The sequence below is a fragment of the Petaurus breviceps genome, unplaced genomic scaffold (assembly GCF_028583685.1).
Source record: "Petaurus breviceps papuanus isolate PSGF00001 unplaced genomic scaffold, PetGlider_PUasm1.0 37, whole genome shotgun sequence".
NCBI lineage: Eukaryota > Metazoa > Chordata > Mammalia > Diprotodontia > Petauridae > Petaurus > Petaurus breviceps.
Window position 1 is genome coordinate 75,904,049 of NW_027186296.1, and position 20,427 is coordinate 75,924,475.

Sequence of the window (20,427 nt, forward strand, 5' to 3'; positions counted from 1 at the left end):
AACGTCTATTCTCAGCCTTATGTGACCCCTGCAATAAGTGAAGTCTTGAGGCTCTGTTGGTACTAGGGAGGAATGGGGTGGGGGGGTGGGGGGCAGGAGGGGGTCGGTAAGGATAGGGAAGGCTGGTTAGTAGCACCATAGTTCAGTTTCAGTCCAGACCACAGATCTCCTGCCCTGTTTCTGAGAGATAAGAGGCTCTGGGATAAGATGGGTTAAGGAAAGCAGTTGTGGTCATCCAGGAAATTTTCGAAGTGTTAGGGAATGACCCTGATCTCTCTGTTAACTTACTTGGGAGGATCAGGGAGTCTGAACCAGGAGGTCATTGAAGGACTGTGACCTGGGGCTAAGAGACTGTGGAAGGTGCTGAAGGCCAAGGGTGGGGGACCCTGACCACTATCTCCATGGGCTCCCGAGCCTTGTTTCGATAGGCCCTTCGGATGGTGTCCACAGCTCGCTGGTGAGTCACCTGTTGGAGGCTCTCCCCATCCACAGACACAAGCTCAAAACCAGCCTGATGGAGAGGTCACAGCCTTAGCTCCCTTCTTACTGCAGTCCCCTCTCTGGGGCTCTGGCCTCTCACCCCACTTCCCAATCAGACTGGAGGAGGAGTTAGGGGGAAGTATCCAAGGGAAGTTTGTGTGTGTGTGTGGGGGGGCAACATTGACAATGGGATTTTTGTTCTGTGTTTTTTTTTTTCTTGCTGTGTAGGGGGGTGGTAAGACATAGACAATGGTCCCTTTGTGCCAGGACTGGTGTATGTGTGTGTGTGTGTGTGGGGGGGTGTTTTTGCTCCACCCAAGACAATTCTCCCTCCCACTCCCACCCCATTCTGCTTAGTCATAGCATCATTGGACTTAGAAGTGAAAGGGATCTTAAGTCCTCTTGTCCAACCTCTTCATTTTTATATATGAGGGAACTGAAGCCCCCAGAGGTGATGTGACTTGTAAATAGGTGAGCTAGGCCCTTTGAAGTCACATCTAGTCTGCTTTCCACTTGGTCACTTCTGATTACATCTAATCCCCTTGGCCCCAAAGACTCTTTGTCCTCTAGTCCCTGCCACCCCTCCCCACAATGGATGGGCCATATTTAGGACTGAGGTTGGAATGCCTCCCCATGGATGGATTTTGCCAATACCTGCAGAGCCCCACTGAGGAAGGCTGCCCCTCCAGGAAAGATCTTCTCAATCTTCACCATGGGCTGCACCTTGGACTCGATCCCCCCGGAAATGCTAATTCCTGGGAGTGGGGCATGAGGTCAGAGACTCCCCCAAACTCCCCTCCAGGGCATCGTGGCTAGCAGGTTCTCAAAGCTGGGGAGTCCACCCCCACCGTGCTTCTGTTCCCCCCCCCCCCCCCCCGCCCCTCAGCGACCTCTCCCACTGCCCAACTCACCCAGGGACTGTCGGAGCTTGGAGAGAGTGACGGTCCTGAGCTCCCCTTCTCCATGACCTTCCCGAGGTGTCTCTTGCTCCCGGGTGCCTCCAGGCTGGTCAGGGTCCCCAGCGATCACCTGCGCGCTGGGTCTGGGGAGGGGTGCGGGGAGGGGAAGCCGGGGGCGGCGGGACTTGGTGTAGCGCCCGGTCCCGGGAGCCGGGGACGAGGAGCGCCTGCTGCCTGGGGACTTGCCGCGGCTGCGGCTGCGACCCCGACTCCGGCTGCGTCGGGCATCCTCACGAGCCCGCCCCGGGGGCTCGCTTAGCAGCCAGTTGGGCCGCGGGGGTCGAGGGGCTACCGGGGGCGGCCGGGGAGGCGGCGGGGGGGACGCGCTGCGGCGGCCCAGGCAGGAGAAGGCGTCCACGGGAACGTCCCGCAGCGGGGGGAAGGGCTTGTGCGAACAGCGAGGGGCAGCAGCTGGAGCCGGGGGACCCTGGGTGTCCACCGGCGGTGAGACCTGCACCCCAGCCAGCCCCTCGCCCAGCGCACCCACGGCTGCCTCCTCTTCATCCTCCTCCTCGGTGAAGCCATTCACAGGGAGCAGGTAGAAACCTCCCCGGCTATCTGTTGAGAAAAGATGGGGGTCATCCCCACCCTCCCTAGCCTTCATTACTGGCCCCCTTTTTGGTGGCAAAGGTCACTAAGGAAAAATCCCTAAAGTACTCAACTCTCCCCTTCGCCCCCCCTCTCACCCTGACTCTGTTTCCTAGGACCTCGGTACACCAGTTCCCAGCCCTTAGGATGGTAAAGCGCAGAAAGAGACCTCAGACTATTCTGTTCAAACACCCTCATTTTATAGATGAGGAAACTGAGGCACAAAGCGTTATAGTGACTGCCCAGGGTCACAAAGGTACTACCTAGATAAGTAGCAGAATCTCAGAATTCCAGTCCTTCAATTCCAAACCCAGGGTCCTTTCTTCTGAACCACAATGACTTTTTGTATAGGGCCTACTAAAATGAAGCACCTATATTTGTGTAGGATTTACTGAAACTAGACTTTTGGGTTTATGAAATCAGCCTTGAGGAGAGTCTACAAATGACCAGTCTGAGCCCTGCACCTGAGCACCTGGGAGCTGACAGGCCAAAAGCAGGAAGGAATGGGGAAAGGATTTCCTGCTGTTGGTCTCTCTCAGCCTTCATCATCTTTCACAGACATTATTGCAATAACTGCTAGGTGGTTCAATGGATAGATCACTGGGTCTGACCTTAGACACTTACTTGCTGTGTGACTCTGGGCAAGTCACTTAACCTCTGTCCCATTTTCATCATCTATAAAATGGAGATAATACCAAATGCCACTTACCTCCCAGGGATGTTGGGAATAGAATAAGCTAATATTTGTACAAGCAAGACAGTGTGTATTTGCAAAGCTACCTGTATAAATGCTAGGTATTATTGTTGACTGGATCCCCTCCTTACAGTCTCCCCCCCTCTCTAATCCCTCCTCCACAGGGCTGCCAAGAATATCTTCCTAAATTACAAGTTTGATGATGTTGTTCCCCAATCCAAGAAACTTGAGTGGTTCCCTTATGGTCTCTAGGACAATGGTCTCGAGGCTAAAAGTTCTGTGAAGTTTGGATTCAGTCAAAGGGCTGCGATTAAAGAGCTAGAGAGCCACATGTGGCCTCAAGGCTAAAGGTTCCACACCCCTGCTCTAGGATAAAAGAGAAATTCTTTAACTTGGCTTTTTTCATCGAAATCTAGCTCTAGCTGACCTGTCCAGCTTATTGTGTGTCATTGCCCTTCTTGGTATTTGACCTAGCAGCATTTCCTTGTCCATGACATTCCAGCCCTCACCAACATGTTTTTGCCCAGGCTCTCCTCCTTGCCTAGAATGGACTCTTCCCCACACTTGTGCCTCTTAGAAGTCCCAACTTCTTTCAAAGCCCAGCTGATGTGCCATTTCTACTCTGATTCTCAACAGCTGGGAGTGCCCTCTTCCTCTTCGAATGATTACAAATATATCCTATTCACATGTGGGATCTCTCCCAACTGAATGTGAGCTTTTGAGCTCAGACAAGTTCTTTTGTTTCTGTATCTCTAATGCCATCTATAGACACACTACATATATGTGTGCATTTACATATACATACATGCATACATTCATATATACAGTGCTTGGAAGGCCAGATCTGACTGACAGAAAGGCACAGCACCTGTCAGATGGACATAACAGTTTAGCAAGCAGGGCTTAGATGGTAAGCTTCAATGGTAAACCCTGAGAAAGTCTATGTATAGGGAGAGACTGCACTCAACCTAGGGATGAGAATGTGGCATTCCAGTGAACACAATTCATACTGGGAGGAACATTTAGACCTATCATCTGGAGCCAATCCAAGGCTGCACTTATAGATATTGTAGCAGAGATTTCTGCTCAGGTATGGATGGAGCTAGATGCCAGCTAATGGCTCTTCAAATTCTGAAACTCTAAGATTCCCACCTCTTACCACTACCACCCCCAAGCTAATTTAGGTACAACTGAAATCACCCTTTCCCTATCCTTTAGTATTTACATAGAGCCAGAAGAACACAACCTGTGTTTATGTGAAACCAGTAAAAAACATGGTTTGAAAATCCAAACCTCCCCCTTCTTCCTCCACTCTGGGGCAGAATCATTCCCTACCCACCTATCCATAACCCATAAAGTATTCTCTGCCTGGAAGTCAGAGTCTCGGCCTCTGGCATACTACTTTCTTTTCTCTTCTTCCCTCCCCCACTTCTTGCTTCAGACACTAACCAGGCACAGGTGTGATGAGGTGGCGCTTGGGTGGTGTGTCCTGCCGGGTGGGTCGAAGAGCTGGGGGCCTCACTGTGGGGAATCAGATGATCAGTGATCTCACTGGCCCAAGGCCCCCCCTCCCCCCACACACACCTGCTCGGCTTCTGAGAACTTCATAGGCTTCAAGCTCCATGGGCATCACTAGGCTGTCAAATTTGCTGAGGTCTCCAGGGGTCACTGCACTCCTGGAGGGTGCAGGAAAGGAAGGGGGTAGTGGTCAGAAGGTTTCAGCTCCAGGTGTGTGTGTGTGTGTGTGTGTGTGTGTGTGTGTGTGTGTGTGTGTGACATGATAGATCCTCCTGGATGCCCTCCTCTTGGTGCCCATACCTGATGTCCCGAAGCAGCAGCAGTTTCTCTGGCCGGTCCAGGATGGCCAGCAGCGGCCGCACCAGGTCCTCCACCCCGCCCTCATGGACATACTGCAAACACAATGACTAAAGGTCAGACAATGAAAGGCCTTCTGGTCTGTATGCAGGATGGGGGCTTAAGAAGGTTGGGGATCCAGAACCTTAGAGCATGCCCTCGAGGCTGCTCCTGCTATCCTTGGTGCTGGTAACATTTCCTGCCAGGGCGGAGACACGGACAGGACGGCTTGGGCTAAGAAGAGGGGAGGGAGGAGCCCAGTGTTCTGGCTCAACCTAGGAGCGAGAGAGAAGGGGCTGCGGGAGCTGCGAGCTGCTGCAGACAGCAGCCTTCCCTGGGCTATCTGGCCGCCTCGGGGCTTGCTCCAAAGTCACTTTGTTTCTATTTAAATCCTGGACTCTGTCTAGAGGTGGACACTGGTCAGAGACAGGCAGGCGGTGGGCTGGGAGTCTTGGAGATGAAGTCATCGTCTGGGAACTCCTGGTCAGAGCGAAGGGTGAAGCTGGTGGTGGGAGAAGGGAGGACCTCCAGCATCTGCCAGGTGAGGCTCGGGGTCTACGGCCACACGCAGGCTGAGCTCCCCAGAGTGCCTAGTGCAGCCATCCAATGACGTGGACTACAGCTCCACCTGGTGTCCACAGTGTGACACACAGATAAGGAGCAGCGCGGGAGTGCGCCCCCTGGTGTCCAGAGCGTGACGTGCATGGACACACACATCCACAGACGGAAGCACACACTCACAACACAGTGCAGAGATACAGCCTTAGACTTGGAAGGTACCTTACCGTCCTTCTAGGACCACCTGAGACTGGAGGTAGAAAGGAGTCCTCTCTCCATTACCCACCCATCAACAAGCACTTATTAAATCCCTCCTACGTGCCAGACACTGTACCATATAAAATATAAGGAATGAAACAATCTCCTCTCCTTACTTCCTCACATCACCCTTTGACAAGTGGCTGTTCAGCCTTTTCCAGAAGACCCTCGGTAAGGGGCATCTGGTATCTCCCAAGAGATACCATTCCACTTTGGAATAGTTGTAATTGTTAGGAAGTTTCTCCTTCCTTGACCCTTACACCACATACACCCAGACACGTACCACAGACACTTATACATACATAAACTGCATCAATATTGCCATCCACAGGGTCTTCTCTTGCCTCACAGACATAGAACCAGAGGGTTTAGAGCCGGAAGAAAGCCCTTAATTTGCAGAGGACAAAACAAGCCCAGAGAAGGAGAGCTACTTGCCTAAGATCATGTCCTGTTCTAGGTGTCATCTACATTTTGCTAATATCACAGAGGTTCTGAGCTGCCATTCCTCCATCTATTAAACAAATGTGTTGGATGAGATGGTCTCAAAGGCTTTTTCTAGTGCAGTTGTCCTTTAGTTCTATGCTATGATGATTTGTCCCCCTGAAAAGCTTTGACAAAATTGGAAGCTTCTTTGAACTTCATTTTCCCCCTCTGTAAAACAAAGGCCTTGTCCAACCAAAATTGTACATTATCTTTTTTTTTTTTCCTTTCGGAGGGCAATTGGGGTTAAATAACTTGCCCAAGGTTATACATTATCTTCTAAAGAAAGGGCTGTTTTCCTCAGGGAGGGATACCCTCAAACATTTGGCTGATAGATTCCTGCTTTTGTTTAACCACTCACAAACTCCTCTGTTTGCCATTTAGAGCCCTTCACAATCTGCCTCCAGCCTTTTCAAGCCAATTATGAATTACTCCCCCTTACACAGACTCCAAGCCAAATTGGCATGCTTGCTGTTTTTCATATAAGATATTACATCTTCTGCCTCTGTGTAAAGGCATGGGCTGTGCCTCTTGCCTGGAAGGCCCCCTCTCCTCATCTCTACCTCTTTCCCAATCAGTGGGCATTTTTAATATGCTCTATATCTATCTATGAATATTTTGTTTCCCACTAGAATGTAAATTCCTTGAGAGCAAGGAATTTTTATATCTTGAGTACCTAGTACAGTACCTAGTACATAGTAGACATTTAATAGATACTTTGTTGGTTAATTGGCCATCCCCACCCAACATCATCTCCTCCAGTATGGATAGAAGGGCTTCTGAAGGCAGGGAAGTGACAGCTAGAGCATGTGATGCCCTCCCCTACTAGGGTACTGGGGTACTTAAGGGAATGATGATCATTTATATAACAAGGTTTACAAAACACTTGATATGGATCTTCGTGATTTTGACGCCTTTTTGAGATTGTTTCTATTATTATCCCTACTCACAGATGAGGAAATTAGTCTCCCAGAGGTGAAAGGATTGTTTGTGGTTACAAAGCTAATAAATATGGGAAGTGAGATTTGAGTACAAGTCTTCCTGATTCTTAAGACCAGCTCTCCCCCACTAAGCTACTCTTCTAAATGAATAGATATTAGGGGTTTAATGGTGGGAGAGGAAAGGTCAAGGTGGAAGAGGGAGCCAGGGGGAGGCCTACCCGGGTACAGTGACGAGTGACAGCCAGGACCTCATCATCAGTCAGAAGACGCCGAGCCAGATCCTGTATGAGGGGGAGACGACTCTCCCATGCCTGAATCCGTTTCTCTCCATTGGAAAGTTGGCGGGAATGTCCCTCTGATCCAGGGAAGAGCATGGTATGGGCTCTCTCTCTGTCTAGGGTTGGAGATGGGAGTGAGAAGGACCCATAGTTAGGGAACCAGGATCCAACAAGGAATGAAATTTCTTGATAATTATGCAGATAGGGTTTGAAGACCTTACTCTTATAGACACCATTCTCCCCCAAACCACACGCACACTGGCCCCCTCCCCATACCTTGAACCCAACCCAGGACACACATTATGTTCTCTGAGAACCAAACCCCAACACTGCCAGGGGGAACTTACCCCTTCTCAGTTTCCAGGTAACAAACTTCTGCACAGGTCCTGATCCCCCTGTGGAAGAGAGCTGAGTTCCAGCCTCATGACTGAATCAAGTCAGCAAGTACCTACTGACCACCTCTTCTCCTGTGCCAGGCCCTGGCCATGGTGACATTGAGTGTGGGAGAGACTAGGGCGGAGAGATGGAAAGGAGGAAGAGACAGGAGAGATTGAAGAAAGTCTCCCAGCCCTGAAAGTTCACAGCCTGGCTGGGGAGACAACTAACACACACTGAGCAGTGGAAAATAAGACAGGGTACAGTGTTGCTATAACAGCAATAAACTGGATGGCTGAGGACTGGCAGGCAGGCTATCGAAGCTCAGACGAAAGAGAGATCAGTGGGGGCTACAGCGCTCTAGGAAGGGCTCCATGGACTACCTGGCACTTGAACCAGGCCTTATACAACTGACAGAATTTGGAAAGGAGCATGGAAAATATTTTAGGTGGGGAGAAGCATATGAACAAGGGTGCCAGAATATGCCTGGAAGGTGAAGAGGAAGAGTTTCCATTCGGGAAATTAGGCTAGAATGAGAGAAGTCTAGGGCCTTCTAGGAGGCCTTAAATGTCAGGCTAAGAAGACTCAGACTCTTTCCTAGGGGCATGATCCCTAGTTTCCCCATGAAGCTCACTGTCTTCAGTGAAATAAACCCAGTTTTACACTACCATTCCCTAAATGTCAGCTATTATTAGGAGGAAAGAAAAGGAAGAAAAATTCATGTGTCAGGCACTGTGCTGAACACTTTACAAACAATATCTCTTTTGATCCCCATAATTGCCCTTTGAGATATAGGTACTATTGTTGTCCCCATTGTCACACACACACACAACCCCCCCCAACACTCCCCCCACACCCACACCCACAGACACCCACACACAAACACACCCACCCACACACAGACACACACACACACCCCCACCACCACCACCACACCAGGTCTATCCCTCACTCTGGCTTCCCCAGGGGAAGGAAGTGTTCATACTAGAACACAGACCCTCCCACCTTGCCCTCCTCTCTCTAAAACTCAGTTAGCCTGTCTTAAGAAAAAGAGTTCTAGGGTAACCTTGCTCCCCACCACCTGGGAAGGCTAGCCAGACTCATTTCACTGAGGATAGTAAAGGTCAATTAAACCAGTCGATTATACTGTGAAGGGTAAAGTGAGGGGCCTGTCTCTATCAAAATTTTTCTATGTCTTACCTTTCTCTCCTTCCAGATGTGAACGGAACCTGGAGGTAGTCTCATTCTCTAGCATCGAAGCCTCATTCTTGCCATCTCCTGCTGGCCGCCCACTCTTCCCCCCCTTGAAGAAGAGGTTCATAAGTGTCTTAGAGCGCTGCAGGGCACCCTTCTCTGGGGGCGACCCCGACTTCTCCTTCCGTCGCTGTTTTTTCTCCTCTGGGTGTAGGAGACAGGAGGCTAGAGGGCTGGGGTGGGAGGGGGAGTTAACAGGGGAGGGTGGAGATGGTCTAGGAGGGGGATGGGGTCCATCAGAAGGGGATGAGAGAAAGGGAGCAGAGTCTACCAGCTTTCATCCAGAGATCTCACTGTAGGAGAAATGGCATCTAGGTACCCTTTTTTCTCTTCTTCTCCAACCTAACTCTCCTTGGGAAATTAGCTTAGGGTAACTTGGATAGACTTATGTGGAGGTGGAGGAGGAGACATAATATGATAATGGAAATAGGATGAGACCTAGTCAAAGACTGCAAGAGCAGAGCCAGGCATGGGGACCCAGGACCTGGGATAGGGAAGGAGTTAGAAGCTATTGTAGAGGATTCAGACTGGGTAAGAAGAATAAGACACACCCATTCCCAACATACCCCATAAGGTCAGGTAGCTCTGGGAGCGAGTGATGGGTGGCCGAGGCCTGCTGAGAGCCAGGAGTAGGGCTGTTTTGGGGGACTCAGACAGTGCGGTGTCAAGGCATGAGCCGGATCTTCGGGCAAGGAGGGGCCCATCTGATCGGATGGCTGTGTCTCTGAGGATAACCGTAGGCCGGACACTGCACCATGTCTCCACTATCCCGCTGACTTCTGGCTCAGTCTGGATGGCTGTGTCTGCCCGTCCCCAGCCCCTGGACCCTGGCCCAACTAGCTCCTCTGTGGATAGGCCAACGTCCACCATATCCAAGGGGAGGCAGCTGGAGCCAGAGCCAGAACTGTAGGGGGTGCTGGAGGAGTAGGAGGACACAGCTGAACTACTCTCCGATGTCTGTGACAGCTGCTGCAGGGGCCCATTGTTCACTATGAAGAGGCAGGGCCTAGGTCAGTCTAGGGAGATGGACAGGAGTCGCTCCCTAGAAGTCCCATCTACTTCCTCCCGGCTTTCTAAGATCCCTGTTGAGTGTAGGAGGGGACCAGCCAAGTTGGAAGCAGTGTGGTAGGAAAGCTATGATCTGGGAGTCAGAACACCTGGGTTTTAGTCCCAGGTCCTCCACTGATTCCCTGGGTGACTTTGGGCAAGTTGATTTCTATCTTGGACGCTTTCCACAGCTGAAAAGTGAGGGGATTGGACTATATGTGATGATACTTACACTACCTACCTCGTAGGGTACTTGTGAGGTTCAAATGACAAAAAGCTCTTAGTGCCACGTGATTAATTGCAAGCTTAATTATTATTGCAGATGAGGGCTTTCACACCTGGAACTCTCTCCCTGCTCATCTCTGTCTTCTGGTTTCCCTTAAGTCTTAACTAGAGTTCCAGTTTCTATAAGAAGCCTTTCCCAGTCCTCCTCCCCCGGTGCCTTCCCTGGGAGATAGCTTGTTTGTACATAGTTGCAGTCTCCCCCAGTAGAATGTGAGCTCCCAGAGGGCAGGCACTGCCAGCCGTGTCCATGGCACCAAAAAACCCCAACTGTGGTCCTTCTAAGGCCCTGCTCTTCCTTGAATCTAAGCTTTCCTAAGGGGCATGGTTCTGAGAGCTGGTAGAGTTAGGGACTGAGTTTAAAGTGTCAAACTCCTTCCAAGGAGGTTCAAAGATACCCTGGACCCCTGCTGAGTGGCTGGGAGGTAGGGATTCTTGGAGGGAAGGCAAGCTTCTGGGTTAAGCTGAAGACACCTGGGCTGTGGGGAGGTCCCTCCACCCCATCCCCAGACACACACAGAGGCCCATGGAGTCTGACCCATTCTGCCTTCAGATCATCTTACATTGGTCCAGCCAGCAATACTCAGACACCATCTCTTTGTAGGCTGGATACCTTCCTGTCTCCTGAAGGAAATGGGGAAAAAGGGAGAAGAAGGGAGAGGAATAGAGAGGAATACATTAGGGATGGGGATGGGAGGGAAATTGGAGGATCAGTGTGGGAGTGGGGGTGGAGGACAGGGAATTGGGGAATTGAGAAATGGAGATAAGGGTAGGGTATCTTAAGCAATGGGAAGAAAATGACCCAAGAACTGGTTAATGATCACAACTCCCTGGTTGATCTCTTAAAATCAAATCTAGCAGGGCATTGCTGTGGTACAATGGATAAAGCACTGGCCCTGGAATCAGTAGTTCAAATCCGGTCTCAGACACTTACTAGTTATGTGATCCGGAATAAGTCATTTATCTCCAATTGCTTCCCTTCCCACCCTCCCACCCCCAAATCAAATCTAGAAGACCTACAGCCTCTTTTTCCTTTCACTACCCATGTAATGGCCCCAGGGAGCAATCTCCTCCTTGACCCCAGGCCTAGTTCTCTCCAGAAGTCATCCTGTTCCCCCCACTACTCTGAGATACAAAGTTCCTCCTTCCACTGAAAAACTAGGGCTTACTCTCTCTGATAAAGTTGGCTGCCTTGTTTAGAGCTTATACTTGCTACTTTTAGAAAGTTCTATGCTTCCTAACCTAGTAGCTACCATTTCTGCCTTCAATCCCAGGGTCCTAGGGGTCTATGACAACCTTATGGTGAGGGACTACCTTTATGGTCAGCATGATGTGTGTCTGGCCCTTCAGCACCTCCACAGCTTGGCTGTGACTGATGTGGTCAAACTTCACTCCGTTGGCTGCCAGGACCTGGTCTCCTACTTTGATGCCATTCTCTTCAGCCAGTCCACCGTGGTCCACTCTGACACCAGGGACATCAGTCAGAATACCTCCACCCAAGGGCCTCCTCCCAGCCCCTATTCCCCATCGCCCATCACATCTACTCACTTGGAGACATAGATTCCCAGACCAAATTCTCTGCCCCCTCGGATATTGAAACCAAGGCAGAAGTCATCAGAGGTCGTGTACAGGTGCACAATGCGCCTAACTCCATCATCTGAGCTGCAGTCTGAGAGTGTTGAACTGCATTTCTCCACCACTAGCCTTCGATTGACCACATCCACCCTAGTACCCAGCAGACCAACCAAGAGAGTGGGGCATCATTCACTAACAACATGGACTAGGAGGTGGGGTGAGCCTTCTAGCATGTCAATGCTCCCCATCCCCAGGCCACAGCTCCCTACCAACCCTTCCCCAGACTTGGATACCTCTCATATTTCACTGAGCAAGGGTTAGGGGAAATAGTAGCCCTTTTCCCAACTAGGCTTCCCCCAGAGATGCATTAAAAAGCCCCCAAGAGAGCAAGCATCATTTTGGGACAAAGAGATGGGGAAGGAGAGTCTTCAGGAAAAGAAAGGATGAGGTCTCTGTTCCCAATATGTCGCAGAGATGGTCAGGCTCACTCACCAAAGGCTTGCCCAAGGAACACAGACAGGAAGAAAGAGTCTAAGAAGAGCAGGAGAAGAACAGCAATCTCTGAGAAGAAAAAGGGGGGATGTAGGAAGCATAGGGAGAAGAAGGCACAGGACAGGATAACAGGCCCAGGAGGGAGAGAGGGGTTCCTATCACCATCTTGGATTCAGGTGCTCCCTCAGCCCCCTGAGTCACTCTTTCCCCAGGCTGCAGTAACTAGTCTATGGCCACATGTATACTTTCCAGGCTCCTTACAGAGCTCTACCAAAGTATAGGCCTTCCTCTCAGGATCCCAACCTAAGTCTCACCCTCCTCCCCTTCCTTTTTCCCCAGAGGCCCCATCCCAGAGAAAGGGCAGGTAAGCTAGATGGAGCCCTCACCACGTGGTCTTCTCCTTAGAGAACTTGATCCCAGGCACACGGCCCATCCGCCTCACCATCATGCTCAGTCGGCTGCTCCCCGTCAGCACCTTCACAGCACTGCTCATAGTGGTACTCTCCAGGCTAAGCCCATTCACTTCTGTGATTTTGTCTCCCACTCGGAGCCCAGCTCTCTCTGCAATGGTGCCGGACAAGCTGAGTTCTTCCCTACACAACTTGGAAACTCTTAATTCATCCTGTCTCCCCCTTCAGACAGGGGCTCCTCAAAGGCAGAAAGGTGATTCCCCACTCAGATCCAGTCTCTTTCCTCCAAACCTGGGTCTCTCTGAGGATAGCAGTCTCTTATTTTAGAGCATGGGCTTTCTAAGAGTAGAGTCTTGTCTACCAATTCTTTCCACTTTGGGATACTTGAGGCCTGGACTTTATCTTCCCACTCAGTGTCTCCTCTTTTTGATCAAAGACTCTGAGGACAGGGTTTTATCTCCTTATTCAGATTATGAGCTCCTTGAGAGCAGAGCCCAGTTTCTCTCCTTTCTCCTCCCCAGGACCCGGAGGATATGGCAGAAACTCACCTGCACTGCTCCCTTCCTCCACTTTGCTGACAAAGATGCCCAGGCCATGCTCTGAGCCCCCACGGACACTGAAGCCCAACTTTCCTGCTGGGCTCTTTTCCACAGTGACTGCATTGATGATGTCACTCTCATCACTGTTGGCTGAAGGCAAAGAAGGATGAGCTGGCATTGTGGACACTCACCTTCCCAGAGAGAATTCCAAACTTTTTATTTTCATATAAGCACAATAAGATATCACATACCATCCTTCTTCCCCTACTGCAGTGAGAGGCCCTTTTCCTGAAGATGCGACAACCTGTAAAATCCCTTCTAGTATAAGATGTCTATGGTTATGGGAGCAAACATGGTACAGTAGAGAAAGAATATTGAGCTTGAAGTCAAAAAAGAATTGAGTTGAAATCCCACCTTTGACCCTTACTGTGTGACATCAGGCAAATCACTTAATTTCTCAAAGTCTGTTTCATCTGTAAATAGCCATAGTACCTACCTCACAGAGTTATTGTTAGGCTCAAATATGGATAATATATGTGTAAAGTGTTTGTGATATATGTGATATATATTTGTTTATATATAGTACACATATGTGATACATATAAAGTATTAACCAAAGCTTACCATTATTACTTAATGACTATTATTTTTATTTGATAAGCCAGAGAGGGTGCCATGATTATACCTATGACATGATACCTCAAGATTCCATTTGAAAGATAAAAGAATTCTCTCTCTTTTTCTTTTTACACATTCTTTTATAAAAAGCCCCCATATATTAAACCTTGTGTCTAGCCCTGTAGAGATGATGGAAGAAGAGGTCATTCAGAACCATGTCATATGTATATTTGCTGAAGGGGCTATGAATGGTTAGCTTGGAGAATAGAAGTGAAGGCTTAGGGATGAAAGGGGAGGATATGACAACACTTTTCAGATATTTGGAGGATTGTCATATGGAAGAAATTTTTGTCGGCTCCAGAGGGTGCAGGGAGGATGATTTTAGACATGCATTCTACTGTTCCTTCTCCCACACCAGGGGTTCTTAACCTGAAGTCCACAGTGTTTTCATTTTTTATATTTTAATAACTGTATTTCAATACACTTAATTTCCTTTGTAATCCCATGTGTTTATTTTGTTCATTTGAAAACATTATTCTGAGAAGGGGTCAATAGTTTCCATTAGAATGCCAATGGGATTCATGATGCCACACAAAAAAGGCTTAGACCATAATTATCTATGATTTGGCAGGTGACATTAGATTGCAATAAACTTTGGCCAAGAATTCCAGAATTTTGGGATAAGGAACAAAAAAAAATAACATAAAGTTGATGACAATAAAATTCCCAGGATCACTTTGGGGCTGAACTTAACAAGATGAAATTTTATTGCAATTAATATAAAGCCTTATATTTGGGTTCAAATAATCAATTTTACAAGCACAATTTACAAGCACAACTAGAGAGCAGATCTGAAAAAGATCTGGGGGTTTAAGGGTACTGCTTGATAAGGCTCAATACTGGTCAGCAGTATGACATGGTAGTCAAAATGTTAATGTAATTTTACACTGAATTAATGGAGGGAGTCTAGAATTGGTGATAAGTCTTACTGGTCAGATCACAGCTAGAGTTTTGTGGGACCACATCTGAATAAGGACATTCATAAAATGGAGAATGTCTCAGAAGAAGGCAACCAGATTGGTGAAGGGCCTTAAGCTTATGGTCATATGAAGATGGGTCAAAGAAGCTGGGGATGTTTAGACAGGATAAGATAAGATGTAGGGAAGGATAGGAGAGCTGCCTTCAGGTTTCTGAAGGGCTGTCACACTGAAGAGGGATTAGATGTACTCACTGTTTAGCTCAAGAAGGCAGGACTAGGAACATTGGGAGATAGATTTAGATTTTGAAGTAAGGAAAAACTTCCTAAGAATCAGTCATCCAAAAATAGAATGGGCTGCCTTGGGAGGGTATTAGGTTCCCTCTTCCTAGATGTCTTTAAAAAATTAAAAAGGCTAAATGACCACTTGTTGGGTGTATCTCAGGGATACACCTGGAGACCTCAGGGGAAAACCAAGTCTTAAATGATTTTGGTTCCTTCAGGGAGCTGTTTTAACACCATCTGGGGGGAATTAATTTTTGATCCACTGCCCTAATCCCAAACCACAGATGGGCTCTCCTCCAAACCTGGTTCTGGGACAAGCCTAAAGTTCTGAGCTAGGGAGACAAATCATTGAAAAGTTCAGTTTGGGACATGATTTTGAGGAGCCAGGGAGATATCCACACAGAGGTGTATAGGTTGAGATTTGGATTTTTCTGTCTCTATATCCATACTTGCTCTCTTACCTCTGCTTTGATTATTGTGTCTGTCTCTTTCTTCTAGGGTTGTTGTGAGAATCAAATGAGATAATATTTATAAAGCACTTAGCACAGTGCCTAGAACATCAGTAGGCACTTAATAAATCCATCCATGCATCCTTCCTTCCTGGGTTCCAGGCTCAAAGATTGGGTGGGGGTTCTAGGTTCTAGGCCCTCAGGTTCCAAGCTTAACTGTAGAGGAAGTGCTGCTCATCCCCTCTGGCTTCCTTGACTTCCTCCAAATCTTAGGTAAAGTCCCACTTTCTATAAGGAGCCTTTTTCAACCCCCCCTTAATTCCAGTGCCTTTCTTGCATTGATTATTTCCAGCTGGCTTGCTGATGCCCCATTAGGCTGTAAACTCTTTGAGACCTGGGGCTGTTTGCTTTTTGCCTTTCTCTGCATCTCCAGTGCTTAGCACGGTGCCTGGCACGCACCTGGTGCTTAATAAGTGCTAGCTGACTTGATTCTAGACTCAGAGATTGACTCACTATTGAGAGAACATAAAGCTCAAAGCCTGGTTTTCTTTTCCGGGCCCTGAGATCTGAGACTCAGAGATGAGACGGCGAGATTTCAGTTCAGAGATCAGGGAGAGTGATTCTAGGCTTCGAGCTGGAGGAGGTTCTAGCGCCAAAGGCTGGGGTGGGGGGAGGGCGGCTCTGGTCTCTAGGGTTCGTCGTAGGTTCTAGGTGCTAAGGCTGGAGGGCTTCAGGATTGAGAACGTGAGGTTTAAGGCTCAAAGTCTGGGGGAGGGGCTGAAGTTCTGGGTCGGAGGCAGGGCGTTGTCCCAGGAGGGGAGGGGCGTGGGGTAAGAACTTAGTACTGGGGTGGAAGGCTCTGGACTTAGAAACTAATCGGTGTTTGAGGCTCGGCGTAGGGCCCCAAGCCCAGGTGGCCTCGGTCTGGGTTTTGAAGAGGTTCTTTAAACAAAAGAGGATGCCCCTCCCCCTCCTTCCTTGGGGCTCCAAGGGGAAGAGACAGAATGACCTCCAGGGGGCACCAGGGCACTGGGTGCGCGAATGGCACTGTGGAGCTTTTGTAGAGATCTCACACTCATAGCTGACCCCCAGCCCAGAGGGGTTGGTAGTAGAGTGACATCCCCCCCCCCCCCTTGGCAATGGCCTTTTTAGGGCCATCTTTTTTTTTTTTTTAAGGACCCCACTAAAGTAGCTCTGAGGCTGTAGGCTTCCATCCAGAGCCATGACTTCAGCATGGCCGCCCTGGCCTGGTCCGGTAAGCGATGTTGGGTCCCAAGGCCTGGGATCAGGGGTGGAGGTGGGGTACGGAAGAGATTAAGGCGGGACCCCCTCCCTTTAGCTGCAAAGCTATGGCCTGCCTTCCCCCCAGGGCAGGACCCTGCCCACCCCTGAGCCTCGTTTCCGCTGTCTATAAGATGGGAATAATCCTGGCCTTGGCGGCCTCCGGGGTGTGATCGCGCTTAGAGCCCGAGGTCCTTCCCCCCTCCCACTCCCGTAGCCTGAGCCAGCCAGTGGCAGGAGGAGGCCCAGACAGACTCAATTTGGGACATGAATTTGAGCTGCCCAGGTGGAGGTGTGGAGGAGGCCATTGCTATTCCAGGCTGTGTTAAAGGTAGAGACTCCCCTCTCCCCCATTCTTTTAGATAAAGGCACCTTTGGGATGCTCTTATGGCAGGTCTCTTCATCTTTTTTTGTGTGTGTCATGGACACTCCAAACCCCCTCCCTCCCCCCACTACCTTGGCCGTCTGGTGAAACCTATGGAGCCATTCCCATAAAAATGCTTTTAAATGAATCCAATGAAAAACATAGGATTACAAACGAATTCTATTGGAATATGGTTATATATATAATTTTTTTTTAAATGTTCACAGACCCCAGGTTAAGAATTCCTGTCTTAAGAGAATGAGATTCACCGAAAATTTCATGTGGCTGGGGCAGCCTAATAGAATTAGGCGTAAATGGAGCTAAGACATTTCTGGAACTGAGTGTTCCTGAAATCAGGTGCTTCTAAGTGTTTCTGGAATTAGACTGCCTCTGTGTTTCTGGGATCTGTGTGGCCTTCTAGGAGAGAAGGAAGAGCAAAGGAACTCAGGGGGTGGAAGTGGATAGACTTGAGTTAATCAGTAAGCATTTATTAAATATCTTCTGTGTGCTACAAATATATACAAGAATGAAACTATCCCAATTCTCAAGGAGCCTATAGCCTAAGTAAGCTAGGGAGTTGGAAGCAGATAGGAAGAAAAGATGAGGAAGGGGATGCAGGATGTTCAAATATTTGTCTCATCTCTCTCTTAGTATTGAAAACAGGTAATGCTATAGGATAGATCTGCCTGTTGAAAATCCCTTCCCTTTCCTGAGACCTGATCTCCTTTAGGTTTTTTGAGCTGGCAGGGGTGGAAATCCCAGATTTAAGGTGTCCTATGCACTTTATTTCAGCATTCAAGGCCCTGACTGCAGCCTACTTTTCTAACTGTACTCCTCTTCAATACTGATCCCTTCATCTAGGCTCCCATCTTTACACAAAACTTAAACATCTGGTCTCCAAGCTTTTGTTTTCTTTCCCTGGGCTCCCTTCTGGGCTTCCCTAATCCAAATGATACTGGCTTCTCTGGATTCACATTTATTCTTACTCCCTTGAGGAAACTATCCCCAGCCCCCAACCTAGCTTATACTGATGTTTCATTTAAACTCCTACAGCAACTCATCTATTCATTTAGCTCAGAGCAAACATGATGTCATTCTGTGAGGTCAAGACATGCTCCAGCCAGAAAGTAAACTCCCTGGGAGGAACTAGGGGTCTATGCCCTAGGAGTCTATGCCCCAAGCATAGGCTGACACAAGACAGCACACACAGGGTCATCAGCAAATACCTTTGGATGGATTGGAAGAGACCCTGAAAGGGAGCAGTTAGAAATGAGATTAAGTTTGTTGTAGAGGAATCTTGCTTCAGGCAGATAATGGACCTGGGATTCTATGATTGAGAGTTTGCACTTAGACACTCCCTTGCTCTTAGATTCTGAGGGAGCTAGAGCTGGGAGGGAACAGCCCCATATACTTATCCTTCAGTGCCTGCAATATCCAGTCACTCAGAACACTTTTTCCTAAGGCCCTAGGGACTTAGATGCCCTGGTCCCTTGACCTAACTTGGGAACCCTACTCCTCTGGTCACCTTTTCCTTTTCTACCCAATGAGCCTTTCTCTTGTTTAGACTCTCCTGTACTAGATATCTTTGTTAGGCTCTCAGGGACAAGAATGACTGGCCTTACCACAAAGGGGTTGGTGGCTGCACCTATCTTTGCCCCACCCCTACCTCATTTCCAGCAGGAAATGTTAGAGGGAACTCAAGGAATCTAACTCCCACCAGCAGGAAGGAGTGGGGCAGAAGGAGAGCAGGAGCACTGAGGCACAGCAGCCGAAAACCACCTGTCTCTCCTCTCAGGTGCCCACCCATGGTTTCCCCTCTGCTGCACTCCCCCAAGCCCGCCCCTTCCAGTCCTGAGCCCCTCCCTTCTCTGCAGCCACATTCCCTACCTTCTATGGGGGAATTGATGAGGATGACTCTGCCCATGGGTGAGGAGGCTCGGATTCCCCGGGGGGGCCCATCCAACAGCCGCTGTTGTCTCCTCAGCAGGTATCGCGTTGCGGAGCCAGTGTCACTGCCCAGGTGGCCACGGGAGGAGAGTGAGCTCAGTGAGCCCGAAGACAGGTCCCCCAGGCCCAGGGGGTCCATGACAGAGGGTCACTCAATGGTCCCACGATCCACTCGAGCCTCAACCCTGGACCAGGGGTCGTGTGTTGCTCTGCTGTCCTCGACCTGGAGGCTTTGGGGCCCCTCGGGCCAGGCCAGGACATAGTCCTTGGGGCGGGGGCGAGGTCTCAGGCCCCCAGGGCCTTTCACTCCCTCTGACCGTATCTGCACAGCGGGGACATCCTAGGCCTGACGAAACAGGTAGAATCTTAGGGCTGAGATGGTGCAGTGCCCTACTCCGTCAAGGCAGATGCCCCCTTTACAGTCACCTTCCCCACATCCCACCCCAAGACAGGCATCAAGGCCTTTAGGGACCGGGAAGCATCTCAGTCCCGGCTCTGTCCCCCAATTCCTGCTTTCACCTCGACCTCCTTGTGTAATCCTCCATCCAGGACCCCGATACTGAGTTTAGGGAAGAGAGTCCCGTGGACCCAAAAGGGGTGGGACCAAAGACCTGAGACTCCTGGCTTCAGGCCTTTGGGGAGACGACTGTCTCAGGGAATTTCACTGCTCCTCTTACTCTGCCCCCCAATACTTGTGAATATTAAAGAAGGGATAAATTTTCAATAAAAAGAAGCCCTAGAATTTGGGGGGTGGGAGGGAGAGGGCTTCAGCACCAGGGACAGCTCCATAGCTTTCTCTCCTTCCCGCCGCCCCGTCCCCCCGAGATTTGGGGACCCATACCTGTGTTCTTCTCCCAAGGCCGACCTCTTCCACAGCCCTACACCCCAATCCTACTATGCCGCCCTTCCCCCCCCCCCCCTTCCCCAGCCCAGGACTACAGGGAGGAGGATTAAGGCAACCCTTCCTCCCCCCAACAACTAGGGAACTCCCTAACCCAGGCACAAAGACTCTCCACAGAGCTCCAGGAACACATCAAGTGGAGGGACGGGGAGTTTATTTCCACCTTCTCTCTCTCGATTATCCTCCTCCCTCAGCCGGGTATCCCCTCAGGCTGGCTCTTTAGCTCCGCTTACCTGGCTCAGTGTTCCACTACTGCGGGCCTCACCTGAGACTGAGAAGCACTGCGGGTTTCCTGCAGCTGACAGCCCCGCCCCTCACGGGAGGGGTTGCACGGATAGGTCTAGCCTGGGTCAAGCTGAGCTTCTCATTGGCTTACTTGGCCGCCAGTCCTCTTTTCTTTCCCAGCTTCTACTCGGACCTCTCTGCGCCCCTGCATAACGGGGTTTGCTAGGGGTGAGGCAGGCCCCGGGGCGGCTGTCTGGCCTCGACTGAGTGCTGGCTCCAGAGCACACTCTCCAGAGTGTGGAGAAGCAAGCAAAGGC

At 49.7% G+C, this 20,427-nt stretch overlaps 1 protein-coding gene across 1 annotated transcript; it reads right to left on the reverse strand.

The window, feature by feature from the left end:
- Positions 1-290: 290 nt before the first annotated feature.
- On the reverse strand, positions 291-19,323 carry PDZD7 (PDZ domain containing 7). Its single transcript, XM_069098768.1, has 16 exons — positions 18,925-19,323; positions 13,074-13,214; positions 12,502-12,676; positions 11,597-11,773; positions 11,363-11,510; positions 10,612-10,672; positions 9,286-9,708; positions 8,666-8,863; positions 7,438-7,485; positions 7,031-7,206; positions 4,540-4,631; positions 4,306-4,397; positions 4,171-4,242; positions 1,392-1,997; positions 1,135-1,235; positions 291-511 (listed from the first exon to the last, which is right to left on the reverse strand). Exons 1-16 carry the CDS (start codon positions 19,121-19,123, stop codon positions 344-346), a joined length of 2,877 nt encoding a protein of 958 aa, XP_068954869.1. The 5' UTR covers positions 19,124-19,323; the 3' UTR covers positions 291-343.
- Between the last annotated feature and the right edge of the window lie 1,104 nt (positions 19,324-20,427).

Coding starts and splice junctions, on each gene's coding strand:
- PDZD7 (XM_069098768.1), bottom strand. CDS start 19,123: ATGGACCCCCTGGGCCTGGGGGACCTGTCTTCGGGCTCACTGAGCTCA. Junction 10,673..11,362: donor ACATCATGCTGACCATAAAG/GTAGTCCCTCAC, acceptor CATTTCCTTCAG/GAGACAGGAAGGTATCCAGC. Junction 9,709..10,611: donor GTATTGCTGGCTGGACCAAT/GTAAGATGATCT, acceptor GCCTCTTCATAG/TGAACAATGGGCCCCTGCAG.